Source organism: Ricinus communis, chromosome 4, assembly GCF_019578655.1.
Source record: "Ricinus communis isolate WT05 ecotype wild-type chromosome 4, ASM1957865v1, whole genome shotgun sequence".
Classification (NCBI taxonomy): domain Eukaryota; kingdom Viridiplantae; phylum Streptophyta; class Magnoliopsida; order Malpighiales; family Euphorbiaceae; genus Ricinus; species Ricinus communis.
The window spans coordinates 29,176,171-29,193,791 of NC_063259.1; the positions used below are offsets into that span (position 1 = coordinate 29,176,171).

A 17,621-nucleotide genomic window follows, 5' to 3' on the forward strand; every position below is an offset into this window, starting at 1 on the left:
CGTTCGGCGAAAGGCGTTTCAGTCAATTGACATATTAACTTAACATTAGATTACTACAGGAATTAAACAAGGACACTATGGGAATTTCCATCTATAATTTATTATTAACGTTCACCTTAAGAATCCTCCAGTTGCTGCTTCAAATGAGCAATCTTTTTCTTCGTTAAGAAACTGAAAAAAAAAAAAAAAACAGAGAGAAAAAAGGAGAATTTCTTTGTAAAGTGAGAGAGGGAATACGATATTTTTACGGAACAACAAGTAATCCAGTAAGCTTAGCTAATCAAAAGAGGTAATTGCTGCCTCAGTTCATATCTCTTAATGCATACTATGATAATTTATAGTTGTCGATTGCATGTTCATATTCCTTTTTGAATTTTGTTATTGATATATCAGTTTTGAATTGAATTTTATTTTATTTAATTTGGAAATAAAGCATTTATTGCTGCAAGTAGTGGGTGTTTCTTGGAATGTCAATTTGTGATGGAGGAACTAATGGTTCGTCTCTGATTGTTGACAAAGCTTTGAACTTTTTTGTATTAGCGTAGAATTTAATATTTAGGTCTTTTATTGGATACATAATATTCTAACGATTTTATATCCCAGTGAGGAATGTTTGCTTTTTGTTCAACTTTCCTAAATTCTTAATCTGGTGCAGTTATAGTTAGTTTGATGTTGTGAAGTTTGATAATTTTTTACTTTCTGGGGTAACTGTGTCGTTGGATCATGATATTTTTCCCCGTTGTCTTCTTTGATTCTGATTTCTAGCGATTTAATTTTGAACATGACGTCAAAGATAACTTCTTTGATGATTTTGGATTTTGGTGAAATTTTTTTGCCTCTTGAAAGCCTGAGGTTTGTTTTCTCCTGTTTTAATAATTTTATCATTCATTTTCTTTTGTTTGGCATTCTCCTGTTTTTATAAAATAAGTTTGTACAAGTTTCCAATTAATTGTAAAATTGAACTATATCCCTGCGCAATTTATTCAGACTTTATCAGTCTTATATTACAGTCTAGAAGTTGATTCTGATTCTTGAATTCTTCTGGCTTGATTTCTGTAATTATCTTAATCTTGCTGGTGAGACATAAATTACTTCTGTAATTTTGCTGTCTGTTGATTTGGAAGACGTGGAGTCGAAGTGTTGAATAGAGTTTTTAACTGTTACTGATTCCCAATGTTGTATTTGTCAGCTTCACAGCTTGCAGCTTCTTGCTAAGGAAACTGAAGCCTCTGCATCTTCTTTATTCATTGCAGAGTTTTCTTACATGGGTTCGTTATCGGAACCAGCAGCTGAGGGGAATAAAAATAAGCCCTATGGAATTCAATTCTTAGAATGCATAAAGAAAAACAGACTTTCATACAAAACCTACCAAGTCATTGTCTTAATTGTAACATTTTTCGCATATGCTAGCTACCATGCTGCTCGAAAAACAACAAGTATCGTCAAGAGTACCCTTGATCCACAGTCATCTGAGATGGGTTTGAAGTTGTATCCATGGAAAATAACTTACTTGAGCGAACCAGTAGAAAGAAGAAGATTTTCATGGACACTTGGAGATGGTTGGGCCCCATTTAATGCATCAGATGGTACATCCTTGCTCGGTGAACTTGACTTGGCATTTCTCTCTGTATATGCAATAGGAATGTATTTCTCTGGACACATAGGTGATAGAATGAATCTGAGGATCCTTTTGACAATAGGAATGGTTGGAACTGGTTTCTTTACATCACTGTTTGGTGTTGGATATTGGGCAAATGTACATAACTTTTACTACTTCTTGATAGCACAAATGCTTGCCGGTTTGTTCCAATCGACGGGATGGCCTTCAGTGGTTGCTGTGTTAGGCAACTGGTTTGGGAAGAGAAAGAGAGGACTGATCATGGGCATATGGAATGCTCACACCTCTATAGGGAACATTTCAGGGTCGTTGATTGCTGCTGCAATGTTGAGCTATGGATGGGGCTGGTCGTTTGTTGTGCCTGGACTTGTTATTGCTTTTATCGGCTTGGTGGTTTTTCTGCTTCTGCCTGTTGATCCTGAGTCTGTTGGAGTTGAGAGAGATGAAGATGATTTGCATTCTCCTAAGAAAGCTGGAGAAGAAGTTACAGAGCCTCTTTTGGAATCAGACTCTGAGGTGAAGGAGACAGCGGTTGGGTTCATTGAAGCATGGAAAATTCCTGGGGTCGCTCCATTTGCTCTTTGCCTTTTCTTTGCCAAATTGGTGGCTTACACATTTCTCTATTGGCTTCCTTTCTACATCAGCCATACAGGTATTTTCACTCACTACCTTTCTTCATCTCATAGTATGCTTGAATTTGCATATTGTTTTTATTATGCTCATGACATGTGGATCATTATTACTGCCTTATAATGTTCAACATCTGATAATATAGATGGGAATTTGCTGAACAGTTTAAGAGGTTGATCTATTTGAATTGTTATAAAATTCTTTGCTGAACCAGCCACACAAAACCTTCACAAAAAAATATATTTTGTTTTTATGGTATTGTTTTAGCATAAAACTATAAGTAGTTAAAATTTGTGAGTTTATCAACTTATACATTATTAAAAACATCTTCAGACTTCCTCTACATATTAACATTTGTGGCAACTCCTCATATTTGTTTATCAATCTTGCAGCTATTGATGGAAAGTACTTATCCAGCGACACAGCTGGGAACTTGTCAACATTGTTTGATGTTGGAGGAGTGATTGGGGGAATCTTAGCCGGTCACATTTCTGACCGTTTAAATGCAAGAGCAATTACAGCAGCAAGCTTCACGTACTGTGCAATTCCTGCTCTCTTCTTTTACCGCAGCTATGGACACATTTCGTTGGCTATGAATATTGCTCTTATGTTCATCACCGGCATGTTTGTCAATGGGCCTTATGCTCTTATAACAACAGCTGTCTCAGCTGATTTGGGAACCCACAGTTCACTGAAAGGGAACTCGAGGGCACTGGCAACAGTTACAGCAATTATAGATGGAACAGGCTCAGTTGGGGCTGCAATTGGTCCTTTAATTACAGGATATATTTCTGCTAAAAGCTGGAGTGCAGTTTTCACAATGCTAATGGGGGCAGCTCTAATTGCAGGTCTGCTTCTGACTAGACTTGTTGTGGCTGAAGTGGCTGCAAAAATTTCTGAATCAAGGTCTCAAGCATCTGTAGCTTCAAGAACAACAGCAACTACACTTGATGTATGATATAATAGGAATAGGAGTTCAACTTGTATTGCTTTTGTTTGATTATCACTATTGGGGCTAGTGAGGTCAGATGATCACTATGACGAGGTGAAGACCTTCTTATTATAGTTGAAGATGCGAGAGGTGCTTTTAGACCTCTTCCATGCTTTTAGTCTGATACAAGAAAAGCTGTGTAAAAGGAAAATGAAAGGACGCTGGGGTAGGATTGATCTTGTCACTGCCTGTTTGTACTCTGTTATGTACATTTTTGTATGTTATATATCCAGTTTAATCGTTACAAGCATCAAGAAGGATGCTTATTTAGGTCATAACCACTTCTGGATATGGAGTTTGTGGAAATTTGTCTTCGATAATTACTTGAGGCATAATGTATCCGAATACAAGATACGAGACATCAACATTATTTAGAGCTGCATCAATTGAATTGCTTTGGAATGGTACCAGCTTGCTTATTTTTTCCGAAAATTGGCTCAAATGGATACGTGTTCTAAGAGAATTATGGTACCATATGCTAAGAACTTAATGCATCTTTGAAAAAGGTAACAGAAATAACACACTGTTTATTAATAGCCAATTGGGATCTAACTGGCGCTGATTGAGTAGTCTCTTGATTTAGAGGGAAAGAACTTGAAATCATAAGGTATGGGAATATAAAGGAGGTACATTTGTCAATGACTTTTAATACAAAGCGTGCAACATGTTTCAAATGTGGATCATTATTAAAGTAGAGGGCTTGGAGAAGGGAATTGGGCACTTGCACATTGAATATTTCCAAAACGAAGTCAATCCTGTTTCAAAGCAGAGTCAGCAAATTAGAGACCACTTGCCAAATGGCCACCAAAGAAGTAAAGTCGTGCCTACCACAAACATTGCTCTTTCACCAATGCAATGCAACAATCGCATTGGCCTGCCTCGTCCTCTATTGCCCATTTTAGCCTCTGTTTTAAGAATAGAGACGGTTTAATTTTTGAAATTGGTGCACTAAATCCCACGAATACTTTAAACAGTGGGTGGCAGCCAAAGGCTCACCAAATAAATTATATGGATCCCACATGATCATAAAAATAACCGAACAGGTAGTCATGCTTTATTTTACCACTGCTACCTAGGAAAATATATTTAATCGGCGATAGGCAGTGGTGGAATGAATATAAAATTATATATCCTGTTCGTAGAAATATATAAAATTGTATAAATGGGTTTTATTGATTTTCTGTGGGTTAATTGATGTGATTCCATTTCGCTTCACAACCACAAATTAGATACCCATTGGATTGCAGCCACTAAATAATATCTACCTATCTCGGTATCAATTGTTATCATTTTGTGATTTAACCACGTAAGAACCCAGTAGACACGGTGAAGCCCAATAGAAACATGCCGTTTGCCATCAGGTTTAGGCATGATCCTACTAATGATTATATTTTATTAAACGAGACATTATTAAAATGGATGAACAAGTAGAAACGACAGTAAAGCATGCCACATATTACATATACATTGGAGAATTAAGCTGTACCAAGATCCACTGCTACAGGTTGAGCCCATATTAAGGATTTAATATCCTTTTCTCAGTCCGGTCCACTAAAGGTTCGAGTTGTCGTTTCGTTATTAAATGGTGGAATAACTACTCAGTCTGCCCTCATACACTGTCAATTTTTAGTGCTGTCAGCAGCCGATATGTCGTTTATGCCTTTCGTCATTTTACCTTGCCAAAATCGAGCGATTTAATAATATAGGTCAGGCGACAGTCTCAAGTTGACGAGTTTCGACAAGTTAAGCCCATCCCAGAGATAAAATGTCGCATTTCAGTGCGGCCCAGTAACAAAAGCTCAATAAAATTGAACAGGGTTAGAGACGTCCGCCCATTCTCATGATCTACAATTCAGTATAAGCAATCAACCAGCACAGAAAAGGCAGCTAGCTGTCTACGGATAGCTGCCAACAAGTTGTGACCGGGCAGCTGGATCATGGAGTTTCATTGATGGTTTGCTTTGTTGCTACCTCTACTGTTTCAATATCCTCCAATAGATCTACGCGCTGCAATGACTCTCAGCCATTCTCATATATTTTGGCATAAGATGAACTGTGCTAACTCCTCAAACAATGAGACCTCCATTGTCTACACGATCAATATGTCCATATGCAAGCACAATTGTCAACATCACTATCATATCGTTAATAGCAACTCTAATGAAAATGAAAATTGACAAAGAGATCCAACCCACATTCTTTCATGACTATGGCATGAAATAAACGAAGGCTTCTTTTTCTACGAAGAAAGATCGCAATAACCCAGAATCTGCCTCACTTCATAAGCTCGCATCTCAAGGATGAAGAGCAAAAAAGGTCCAATAAACATGATATGGAGTAGGAATAATGGCTATTTACAAGCACATTTGGCAGTTTCAATCAAAATAATAAAAAAATATATGATCATGGATAGAACAGTATCCCAATCCTGACTGTTAAGAAAATATTTATACTAATAGAATCAACTATTTCCAGTTTATTAATGGGAATTTTAGAGCATAATTTAAGTTCTGGATAGTATGTTGTAAACGTAACAGTACCATCCAATGCAAATATAAGCAGTTCCAAGCTTTAAATATCCAAAAACGAAAAAGAAAAAGAGAATCCTAGTAAGAGAAATAACGACAGTTTTCATATGCAAATGCCAGTTGAAAGCAGTTAATGAGGATGCACTTTTGCTTTTAAGCTTCCCTGCCTCGATATGCAGCTTAATATAAACATAGCAGTTGTACAAGAAAGGAGACCGACATGATACAATTATCCTTCTCTGGTAGCGGATGCTGCATGTAAGAACTATAATAGAAAACAAAAGCTGTATAAGGCATATATCCTGTCACTACACACCATGACTCGGACATAATGCTCAAATAAACTATGAACTACTGATATTTTACAAATCCAGAGCAAATGGTATCTACTTATGATTTATAATGTACACTGAGCTAGAGTGTCTAAATAGGCGCCTTCTCACTAGCTAAATACCTCGTTGATTCAGATTAGAAAAGAATTTCTATCTCGGTGAAGAGGTGGAATCCTCCAGTGTCAGAATTTTTCATTCTCCGCAAGCCAATTTACTCCGAATTTACTATAAAATAAGGTTCTAAGTTCTTCAAGTGTACATATTTTCAGAGTATCTTGCCGTTCCACTTCAGCCTTGTTTAGCTCGTCTATCCAGATCCCTAGCAAACATCCCAAACAACTACAATAAAAATTTCCAATTACACCATATTGGACTATTCTCTGAATCAGCTACGGATTGAAATAGAACTAACCAACTGGTCTTACGCCTGAGTCCTGGGTCCCAAATAAACTCATACAATAAGCAAGTAATTTTAAATACGTAATAGAGAATCTACAAAAGATTGTTTGATCAAATAAAAATAAGAAAATTAACTCCACTTAATACTAACAAAACCCAAAATTTCACTTTGCATCTGTTTTCTGCTCACAAAATTATTTGATCCAATAACAATTGCCTCCAAAGAACCCAAAAAAAGAAAAAGAAACGAGAGACCTGGAGTTAATCGTCGTCGTTTTTGCTCTTGGGCTTGCGATACTTCTCTTCCAAGAGCTTAGCCATAAACAGACCAGTGGAAGCGAGTTTCTTGATGTTAGGAACGTCGTAGTTTTGAGCAATGTAAACTCCACAAACTGTGCCTGATATGAACGAGAAACAGCTCCTTATTATTCCCATCGCCTTAATCTCCCGCCGCCGTGATTTTGAAAAATCGACCGCCGTATGGGGACGATACAGAGAGGAGATTTGGGTTTTCTGGAAGGATCTGGCGCGTGAAACGACTCTTCCTTGCGTTTCTCTGTGCTCAACTAAAAACTAGCCTAAAGCTACACCAACCAAGCTTATGAATATTATAGTGGAAAAAGTAATACGTGATTTAGGTTTTTGTATTTAAGAGATTCTATTTGTTGCGTCATAAACAAAATATTTTGATTTTTTTATCATCTTCTAAACTAATATTTTTAAATTTTTCTAGTTAATTTTAAATACATATTCAATTTTAATAATAAAATCACTTGTTACTATATAATTAACTGCATTAAATTTTATTTTAAATAAAAATAATATATATTATTTAATTTTACTATAAATAAAAAGAAATTATTTTTAAAATAAAATTATAATAACTTTAGAAGTATCATGGTAATTATTTTGATGATAATTTATAAATAATTTTATTATTAGAATTAAATATTATACTAATATTAAATCATAAATATCTAAAAATATTAATTTGTAAGATAGTAAAAATATAAAAAAGTTACATTATAGGGTATTTATTTATCACAAAAAAATCAGTCCTGTAAATATAAAAGTACCTCATCACAATATATGTTATTGTATCTTTTTCTATTATAATTTTTTTTTTATTGAGAGAATAAATTTATAAGTTACTTTTTTTCTTATTTTACTGATAATTTTAAATTATTTACTTATATGATTAACATAATATATGTGATATAGTATTTTTTTTAAAAATAAATTATAAGTAATTATTGAATTTTTAATAGAATTTATTAGAGACTCATTCCTTCTTGAAAGTTATAGTTTTATGAAAATATTATCAAAGTTTAAATTATTTTGTTCATAAAAATATAATTATCAATTATGATAGAATTTAAATCAAGTTAAATTTAAAGTTTTTAAATTAGAATCTAAAATTTCACATATGAAATAATAAATAATAAAGTTATAATCTAAAATATTCAAGTTATAAAATTAGTAATTTTTATTATATGTCAAATCCAACTCTTCTTTTAAAAAAACAATTCAATTCTCAAATATCAGATTTAGTTAATCCAGTTTTGAGGGATGAACAATAAATAAAAGTTTAATATTTTTTTTTTTCTAAAATAGAGATCAAATTTCAATTACAAATTTTCATTTCAAATTAATCAGTACTAACTTAATTTTTATAATTGAAACAAGTTAAATGCTTAAAAGATTAAACTCTTTTTATTTCAAATAAATATTTTTACTATTTCAGAAAATACAATATTTTTATAATTAAAATTATTGTAAAAATAATATTAAAATTATTGACGAAAGTCTTTTCTCTTTTAATTATCTCTTTTTTGTTTTATTAAAAAAATTTATTTTTACTATGTGTTTTAATCAATAATGATTTTTATATTTATATTAGTTAATTTTAGTTTAATAAATATAAACTATATGTTTCTTTTACTAAATTTGTTAAATGTTTTTTTTATATTTATAAATTCTACAATAACAAACTTTTATGAGATTTAAATTTTTTTCAAATATTTATAAAACTTAGTACAATCAAAGTACTAATCGTGAGAGTCTTTTAATTGATATTGTCATAATAAAACTTACTTAAAAATTAGAGAATTTATAAAACATTTAACACAATTATAATTAAATTATTTTTATTTCATATAATTGAAAAATATAAAAATTTTATATATTTTTTAACATATTTAAATTTTAATAATTTATAGATTTCTTTTAATATTTCAAGAGATGAAAATTCAATAAAAGTACGTAGCTATGAGAAATACGATTTAAAAAATAAGGAATTATGGTCGTACCAAGACAGTCGGTCAAAGAAAAGACAAAAAAATGGTATAAAAGTTTTTCCACATTGCAAATAAATAAAAAGTCATCAACTATTATAACTTTGTTGGAAGGTCCTGAGCAAAAATTTATAGTTGAATCGTCACTCTTTTTCATGTATAAGAAAATAAAAAAGAATCATTGATTTTAGTTATTATTTTATTCATGACCATAAAAAATTAAGGACAAATGTCTTTAAGTTTCTAGATTTTAGTTATTAAGTTAATATTTTAAATTTTAATTTTAATTTAATAAGTATTTAAATTTAATTTTTATAAATTTAATTTTTATTTAAACATGTTTATATATTATCATAGAAAAATATTGAAATAAAAATTAAAATTAAAAATTAAAATATACATTAAATTAAATAAAACTAAAATTATTTAAATATTAAAAATTAAAATATTAGATTTATTAATTAATATAATTTAAATAATTAAAAATCAAAATAGATATATATCAGCTTAATGGAATGTGTAAAGTAAAATGTTATTTAAGAATGGATTGACATTTTAGAAATACACTCAAAAGAAAAACTATACTATATAAAAAAAAAAAAAAAAAAAGAGTAGTTATTACAGACATTGTACCTGCCATGAGTATATGACGTAATAATATACTATATAAAAAAGTAAATAATATTTGTTGCAATGACATGTATATAAAGACACCAATTTTATTTTAGGATCTGCCTTTCGCTTTCCCGCAAAAACAGAATACCCCAATCTATCTTTCAATCGCCTCTGTCTCTCTCCACATTTTTAATTAATTAATTACTATAATAATTAATTAAATTTGGCGATTGCAGAAGATGACTGCCACCGACGCCATTTTAGTTCCTTCTTGACCCTCTTCGTCTCATCTCAGGATCCAATCTCAGGTTCTTCCTTAATCTCTTTCAATCAACGCTGCAAATTACCATCTCTTTTCTTTTTTGGTATTTCTTTTCTATTCGTTTTTATTTCTTGATTGAGAAATGTGAAAACTAAATAATCTCTTTTTCTTATCTTTCCAATAAACTAATTTGGCTTTTTCTTTTTTCTATCATCTATCATATTTTACTGTGCTTTTGGTTTGAATTATAAATCTAGGGTTTGTTTCATTTAGTTTCTCTTTCATTTTCTTGGGTAATTTTAAACATAATTCGGGGGGTTTTTTTTTGTTTATTATATTTGATTCAGCTATGAAATTAATTCGATAGTTTGGGATTCACCTCTCGGTTATTATTATTATTAATATTATTATGTTTTTCAAAATTGTCTAATGTTTCTTTAATGAATTCTGGCATTGCGTGGTACTTTTAGACTAATTTGGTTTCTGGTAACTGAGAATTTGCGAGTCAACTAATTTTGCGTTGAAATTGTAATTCGCTTATTCCTTAATATATTATTTTGCACGTCGCTTATGATTATGTTCTTTCTTTTTCCTCTTCATATCCTCAAATTTTACTGTATTTGGTGATTACAGTGAGCTTAGCATGTCTGCTTCTCTGCACTTGAATGTGAATTAGTGGTTAGTGCTGGAAAGAGCCATGCTAATGTAGTTTTTCTGAAAATCTGAGAATTCGGCATTGAGAAGGCTCTTCAAATTTTACCAATGGGGGCGGGGTATTTAGCAATTTCAGCGGCATGTACAGCCCTGAGCTTTGTGGGTCTAAAATGCTGGACAGAGTTGTCACTAGAGAAATTAAAATCAGAAGGTTTAATTTCTGAGAATTTTATTAACCCGGAGAATGCAAATCGGGCCCTTGAGTTGTTGCTGGGTTCATATGCCACCATTGCATTGCTGGCAAGTTTTGTGTTTAATGCATTCATTCTACTCAATCTCTCTCTTAAGGTATGTTTTATTTTTGCTGCTTCTAGTTGCTAGAAACTCATAATATTGTTTTATTGGGGATAAATACATTCAAGTACTGGTCTCTTTGCTTTAGGATAAGCAATTCTAAATGAAAAACCATAAGTTATTTCTGCACATTCAAACATTACAAGTCTCCACCATAGCCCCCGAAATGTACCCCATTTAATTCTGACACGGACAAACTTTTATTATTTTGCTAATTGCAGACAGACCTAGTTCTGATATTCTGTTCTCAAAATTGTTTTGAATTTTTCACATACATGCGGGCACTAAAATTCTCACAAATATTTACTTTTTCTGAGGTAAAATGACTTTTTGTGTTGCTGTCAAAATTGATTTAAGATTAGGATGCCTATTTGTTTCCTTTAAGATTGCTTCCAAATGGGATTGGAGATAATTGAGGTTTAGACTAGTAATTGGAGGCTTCCAGAAGTAGCAAAATTTATATTTTGAATATATAAGCTGAAGAATTTTGCATTTTACATCATTGCTATCTTGGAAAAGGTCGCAGTAGCCAGACTTATTTCGTTTGGTAGAGAGACTTTTACGATTTTTAATTCGTGTTTATAATGCGGATTCTCTTCTCTGTATAATTTGATGGTTATAGTTGTCATATGGCGGATTTGCTTTATGTTTATTATGATCTTGATGATTACGGTTTCTTTGTTACATGCAGACTATTTTCTTTGCGGAATTATACCCTTCTGAAACTCGGAAACTAATGGAACGTCTGGTTAATTATGTTATATACAAGGTAAATTTTCTTACTGAACAATGCTGACATGTACTTGATTTTCGTCCATAGCAACAAGGCCTTGCTACTTTATTTCAGTCTATTGCACTGAGTTTGTAAAATTCTTGTTGTTGGGTCCACAATTAGGATTTGTTTAACAAGAAAAGAATAAAATGACTGAGAAGCCCACTTAAGAGGGTACTTTACTTTTTCCTTTTTGACTATTGTTTTGAAACAGCTTGAAGGGTATTGGGTAAGAGTACTGGTTGTCAGCTTGTATGTTCAAGTTTACACTTTTAATGTTTGAAACTTGTATGTATCTGTTAAACATTTACTTGTGTTCAAGTCTACACGTCAAGCAATTCAATATTTTGCGGATAAATGTTGAACAGGGAACCTTTCTGCCGTTGGTTATTCCAGCAACAATATTTCAAGCAGGCTTGTGGTCCAGCTGGTTGACTGTTCTCTGTTCTTTAAAGGTATGTGACATGATACTTATGCTAGTCATGCTATCATAGGTGTATTGAAGTCGCTTGTAACACATGTTTTTCCTGTACAGATGTTTCAAGCTTTGGCTAGGGACCGACTTGAACGTTTGAACGCATCTCCTTCTGCAATGCCATGGACTTATTTTCGTGTGTATTCAGTACTGTTGTTGGTACTCTCTGTCGACTTCTTCTGGTAGTCACTAGTATCCTTATCTTTAGTTGATAAATGTGATTTGGAAATTGGGAACATGTGCCCTTTTAAGTGGTTCTTCTCAGAATTGCTTCTTTATACATATCTTCTTGTACTTGCAGGATAAGGCTGTGTTGGCTGATATACAGAACATTGGATACATCCATGTTTATGTTACTGTTCTATGAGCCTTTCAGTATTGCTTTTGAGACTATGCAGGTAACGTATCAGAAGCACATCTCTGCTCCCTTGGTGATGGATGAATATGTTCATTGATGTTGTATCCTATGAATTAGTTCAAGTGATAATATATAGGTCAAATTTTTCTGTAGGCAATGTTGGTACATGGATTTCAGTTGCTTGATATTTGGTTTCATCATTCTGCTGGGAATGATGCAAATTGCCAAAGGTTCAAATTTTTTGATCCAATAGCAGCAGGTATTCCTAATATTTTTGAGATCATAAGAGATAATTCATTTAGCATGATTTGCACCAATTGTTGACATGTTGTTGGTCTTGGATGAAATGCACTTTGCTCTGAGGAAAATGTAGGCACTTCATGCTCTGTGCTTTAATGCCCCATTTAGTACTGCAGTTGTGCAGATCAAATCTACTTTTAGTCCTGACCGAATTCTCAGTTGCCAAAGAAATGTGTTTGGTGATGTGAGTAGTTCTACCTTTGGCTCTGACCAAAGAAGGCTTTACTGGCAAAAGTACTATCCTTGAAGCAATCGAATGATGCTTTGCAAAAGCATTGTGCTCTGGCCAGACTGCCCTAGTTCCAAATGATGTCTAGGGTGCTCATAACAATGTTGATTGGTGGTCCTATTTTATTAGTTGCTGGTTCATTCAATTTTTTTTTCATGCTTGTAATGAATTTGGTATGCTGGTATATTATAATTAATAAGTGCAACTGCAGGGTCATTGTCTGAGTGGAAAGGCATTCTTATCCGGAATTTAGGGTTTTCCCTTGACATGGCAACTTTGTTGATGGCACTTGGTCATTACATGCATATTTGGTGGCTTCACGGTGTGGCATTTCATCTAGTGGATGCAGTCCTTTTTCTGAATATTCGTGTAATAATCCTGTGCTTCTATCAATGACCCTTTTAACTTTAACATCAATTTTATACATTTCTTTCTGTTTATTGATTCTGTTCTTCTGGTGCAGGCCTTGCTTAGTGCTATTATAAAGCGTGTAAGAGGATTCGTCAAATTAAGAATAGCTTTAGGTGCCCTTCATGCAGCACTTCCTGATGCAACATCTGAAGAGTTGAGAGCATATGATGACGAATGTGCTATCTGTAGGGTATGCTTACGTCTTTCCTTCCGTTTCTTTTTTTCTTTTCATTGGAACCTTTAGAGTGTACTGAATTGGGCAAAGTACAGGAACCTATGGCTAAGGCTAAGAAGCTACATTGTAGTCACCTTTTTCATCTTGCATGCTTGAGATCTTGGTATGATGTAGATTCTCTTTTCTTTTTCTTTCCCTGATGTTGGCACTATGCTTGGGTATTTAAAATGTTGAAAATCACTGAATCATGCCAGGTTGGACCAGGGTTTAAATGAGATGTATTCTTGTCCCACTTGTCGAAAGCCACTTTTTGTGGGCAGACCTGACAATGAACCAAGCCGTCGTCGTAGAGATGTTTCAGCTGATGAGCAGCTTGCTCGTCAAATAAGTGAAGGACTTGATCAGCAAAATGCTCCTACTCTACCTGCTGGTGTGTTCCCCAATCAGATGCGGAATTCTATAGAAGGCAGCCCTTGGAGGTTTAGATCCTTACTCCATACCCGATTAGTCTCTTGCTTGACTAGAAATAGTTATAGTCCACTGCTTCTACTTAAATGCTTTTGCCATTAAATTGAATTAAAATCCACTAATCTATATCTGATCTGGATTTCATTGTCTCCATTGCGTCAGGACTCGTATTTTAGCATTAATTTCCTTTTCACCAAACTGTTCCTTCAGAGAAGATTCATTTGGAGTTTTTTTTTCTGGTTGGAACATCAGTTAACAATTTTGAATGTTCAAGAATTTCTGTGGCCAAAATATCTGAAATGTACCTGATAAGTAAATTTCAGTTACTTTTTACCAAAGAAAAAGAAAAGATCCTGCAGAGTTCTTTTTAGAACGACCATTAATGCCACCTCCCTACTCAAGATCTTAGAACCTGGAATATTTAGGATAAATGTTGCACCAAATTTTTAGCTTACTAGCTGCTGCCAACCAATTAGATTTTAGTTTCATGTCGGATATGACTCTGGCTAAACCTTTGCCAGGCTTATATTAAATTGATAAATTATGTAGAGTCTTCAGCTTTGTAGGGTGAAGTGTTATGATAAAACAATACCCTTGGGCCTTAAGATTCCTGGAATGCTGATTAGAGCTAATTGCTCTGGTTCATTTTAATCCAGTTTCATATATCTCACTAAATCATCTATTCTCCTACAAATCATTTTGAATAATTGGGTAGCAATTCTTATTGTAAAAAGCGGCTCAAAGAACATGGTCATAACCTTGTAATTGATTATTGTCTCTTTCTTATTTCTGGTGTCTGGGTCTATAGAAGTGCAGGATTGGATTCAAGTTGGCTGCATACTTGGCAAGGCCAAGGTGTAGATGGAGCTGGTCCTTCTACTGCCATGAGATCAGTTGGGTTGGGGAGAGTTCAAATGATGATGAGACATCTTGCATCTGTAGGGGAAACTTATGCTCAGACTGCCCTTGAGGATTCTGCTTGGAGCCTTTGGCCCATGAATCCCCCTCAAGGTGTTGCATCTGGCTCTCTTGTCCCTCCTGCTACTGGTGGAAGATCAGCTGGAGGTACTGGAGGTTTACATATGAGGAGTCCGTCACGCTCTGCAAATGACAACGTAGCAAACCTACTTGCCATGGCTGAAACAGTACGGGAGGTTCTGCCTCACATTCCAGATGAGTTGATACTCCAGGTACAGTTTTTAATTTTATGAAACATGTTGATTATCAAAGTGTTGCTTTAATCAGCCACGTTTGATTAGTATATCTCTTCTGGTTTTTAAATATATTTATGCAACCATGATGACTGTGTGTGTGTGTGGGTACCAGGTGGAAGGGTATCTTTGTGTTTTTATAATTACCTTTGAATTAAGCCTTGCTCAGTTAGTCACAGGGTAGCTCTACAAACATGCTGCACTATGACTAACATGCTGCACTATGACTAGCCGTTACTATCAAAATTACTAGTGATTGTTATCAAGATGCTAAATGTTTTGAAATGTGTGCCTAAAATTCGGTCCGACTTTAATGATTCAATAATTAGAGTGTACTAATCTGCAGTAAGAATCCAATGCATTAAATTTTGCAGGACTTGCAGCGAACAAATTCCGTCACTGTTACTGTGAACAACCTTCTCCAAATGTGAAATGAGTAATGTTGTCTCATGGTCTAATGTGCTCCGAGTGGTCAACCTGTCCTTTTGTATACAAGTATCTGTAGGTTTGGGGCTGTGCACAGGTGGGATGTTTTGACAAGCCCCAACAGTTTTTTCATTGCATTTTTTGCCTTTTTTTTTTTTCAAATATATGTACAAGCTTCATGTATGTACCAAGTCAGTTTCATTTAAAAGAGGAGGGAAAAGGCACAATATATCTTTCAGGTCTGGTTTTCCTGCAAAAGAAAATAAAAATAAAAATAAGTAAATTTGCTGCTCATGCATGGATGGAGAGGTCGGGCTTTGAATTCTGATTATCATCTAAGCCTCAATTTCAAATTTACCACTTCAACTCAGTTCGCGTCATTGTCCAAGCAAACAGGGACCTACCTGTCTTTGCTGTCCATTTCTGAAATATTTAGTGTACAACAGTGAGTTGTGTGTAATGCTATGTGATATTGTAGCTCTTGGTAGATTTTGAGGTAACTTTTGGAGTTACTTGTGGAGGACGTCGTCAATGGTTAATTTAGCTTAATGGGTAACTTCTTGTTTAGATGTATTTTATGCGGTTTTAAGTTTTAAAATTTTAATTGTTAAATGTAAAGAGGCTCAAGTATTTGTCAAGAAGTCACTGGTCTCTGGATGCACCCTACAATTGAGTACATGAACCAACTGAGGTTGCTAAACTCGGCCCCGTTCTTTTATTCTTTTGGACATTCTCCTATCAGAGCTTTAAATTGGTAAATGTAATTTTCCTTTTTTCGCCCATGAAAGAAATAGATTTAATTGAAATCAGCAGAAAGAGTATCACACAAGTTTAATTGCCAACCCCGAGCCAAGGCTCTTTGAAGCTTGGCACGCAGCAATTCTATGGGCCAAAAAATTTACAAGATCTAGGAATTTGACAAAAGAAAGAGCAGACAAACTGGTTTCTCAGATACAGAATCCTTGCATCACCCTTCTGATCTGCAGAGGAGCTGGACGTTGAGATGGAATGCTATTACTTAGGACAAGGCAATCGGACTCAAAAATGCAGTATGGCCAACTGAACCGCTTTGAGCAAACCCTCCCCTTCAGTTTGAAGACTGCTTTCAGCAAGAATACAAGCTGCTTCCATCTCCACAGCCTCTCCTATATGATTTCTGCAGACAATTATCACCGCCATTAGCCTTATCATAGGAAGCATCAACGTTGAATTTCAGAAGACCTAAGGGAGGAGGCTTCCAAATGTGAAGAAGAGTAGACCTAGGATGGGAACACGTATATAAAATTGGTAAATATAATTTAAGCCTTTAGTATTTAACAGTTCTAATCACTTACAAGCGAATTGGTAAAATGGCGTTCATCTGATTTCGATCGTCAATTCTATTTTTCATGACATTCATCTGATTTTGACTGTCAATTCCATCTTTCAAGGAATGTTTAGATAAGATATAATTGGATTAACATATGAGTATTCTAATGACATTAATTATTAAATATATACAATTTTAAAATTTAATTTTTTATTTATTGGATAATTTTAGGTTATTGATAAATTTATTATTATTCAATTAATCTGAATATAGAAGAAAGATTTGGCTTGTTGAATTTAAAATAAGACTCATTAAAGACATTCTCTAATTTTTTATTTAGATTGCGTGTAGTACACATTAAAGTAACATAAAAAGAATTTAAAAATATTAAAGTGGGTCTAAATCAATTTAAATACTCGCTTCCTCAAACAAAGGTATATGTTACATTCTTATTCACTCATTATAACTATAAGGAAAGTGATATATGTCACGGTTCGTGATATAAACAGTAATGTTATAAAAAAATAAAAATAAAAAATAGATAGGGTTTATATATATTTTTATATATATATAAATCTATGAATTTATAAAATAATTTAAATAATTATATCGATAACGGATTGTGACAATAAACATTTGTGTAACTATAAATACCCTCTTATTTTCTTATAGAATGAATTTTTGAAATATTTTTTGACATTTGCGTTATTTGTAATATTAAATTTCACTCTGATTTTCTCTCTAAACTAAATCACAATTCTTCTGCGGCACTATCTCACTACTACTGCTCAATTTTACTATTCGCCATCA

General features: G+C 33.6%; 3 protein-coding genes across 5 annotated transcripts; 2 read left to right on the top strand and 1 right to left on the bottom strand.

Annotated features, from left to right (window-relative positions):
* The first annotated feature begins 132 nt into the window (after positions 1 to 132).
* On the top strand, positions 133 to 3,517 carry LOC8266072 (putative glycerol-3-phosphate transporter 1). Its single transcript, XM_002510905.4, has 3 exons — positions 133 to 289; positions 1,190 to 2,270; positions 2,641 to 3,517. Exons 2-3 carry the CDS (start codon positions 1,265 to 1,267, stop codon positions 3,204 to 3,206), a joined length of 1,572 nt encoding a protein of 523 aa, XP_002510951.3. The 5' UTR covers positions 133 to 289; positions 1,190 to 1,264; the 3' UTR covers positions 3,207 to 3,517.
* Positions 3,518 to 5,988: 2,471 nt separating this feature from the next.
* LOC8266071 lies at positions 5,989 to 7,108 on the bottom strand. Of its 2 annotated transcripts, none has more exons than XM_002510904.4 (2): positions 6,754 to 7,108; positions 5,989 to 6,418 (listed from the first exon to the last, which is right to left on the bottom strand). In XM_002510904.4, the coding sequence occupies exon 1, from the start codon at positions 6,931 to 6,933 to the stop codon at positions 6,760 to 6,762; it is 174 nt and encodes a 57-aa protein (XP_002510950.1). In that variant the 5' UTR covers positions 6,934 to 7,108; the 3' UTR covers positions 5,989 to 6,418; positions 6,754 to 6,759. The 2 variants fall into 2 exon arrangements, with proteins under 2 accessions (XP_002510950.1, XP_025013851.1); XM_025158083.2 differs by having other exon boundaries at positions 5,989 to 6,533.
* A 2,408-nt stretch (positions 7,109 to 9,516) lies between these two features.
* LOC8266070 (E3 ubiquitin protein ligase RIN2) lies at positions 9,517 to 15,796 on the top strand. Of its 2 annotated transcripts, XM_002510903.4 has the most exons (13): positions 9,517 to 9,715; positions 10,303 to 10,671; positions 11,369 to 11,446; positions 11,818 to 11,904; positions 11,985 to 12,106; positions 12,226 to 12,322; positions 12,436 to 12,541; positions 13,023 to 13,180; positions 13,275 to 13,412; positions 13,493 to 13,560; positions 13,652 to 13,876; positions 14,674 to 15,055; positions 15,451 to 15,796. In XM_002510903.4, exons 2-13 carry the CDS (start codon positions 10,432 to 10,434, stop codon positions 15,505 to 15,507), a joined length of 1,758 nt encoding a protein of 585 aa, XP_002510949.2. In that variant the 5' UTR covers positions 9,517 to 9,715; positions 10,303 to 10,431; the 3' UTR covers positions 15,508 to 15,796. The 2 variants fall into 2 exon arrangements, with proteins under 2 accessions (XP_002510949.2, XP_048228908.1); XM_048372951.1 differs by lacking the exon at positions 10,303 to 10,671 and having other exon boundaries at positions 9,518 to 9,715.
* Positions 15,797 to 17,621: the final 1,825 nt, after the last annotated feature.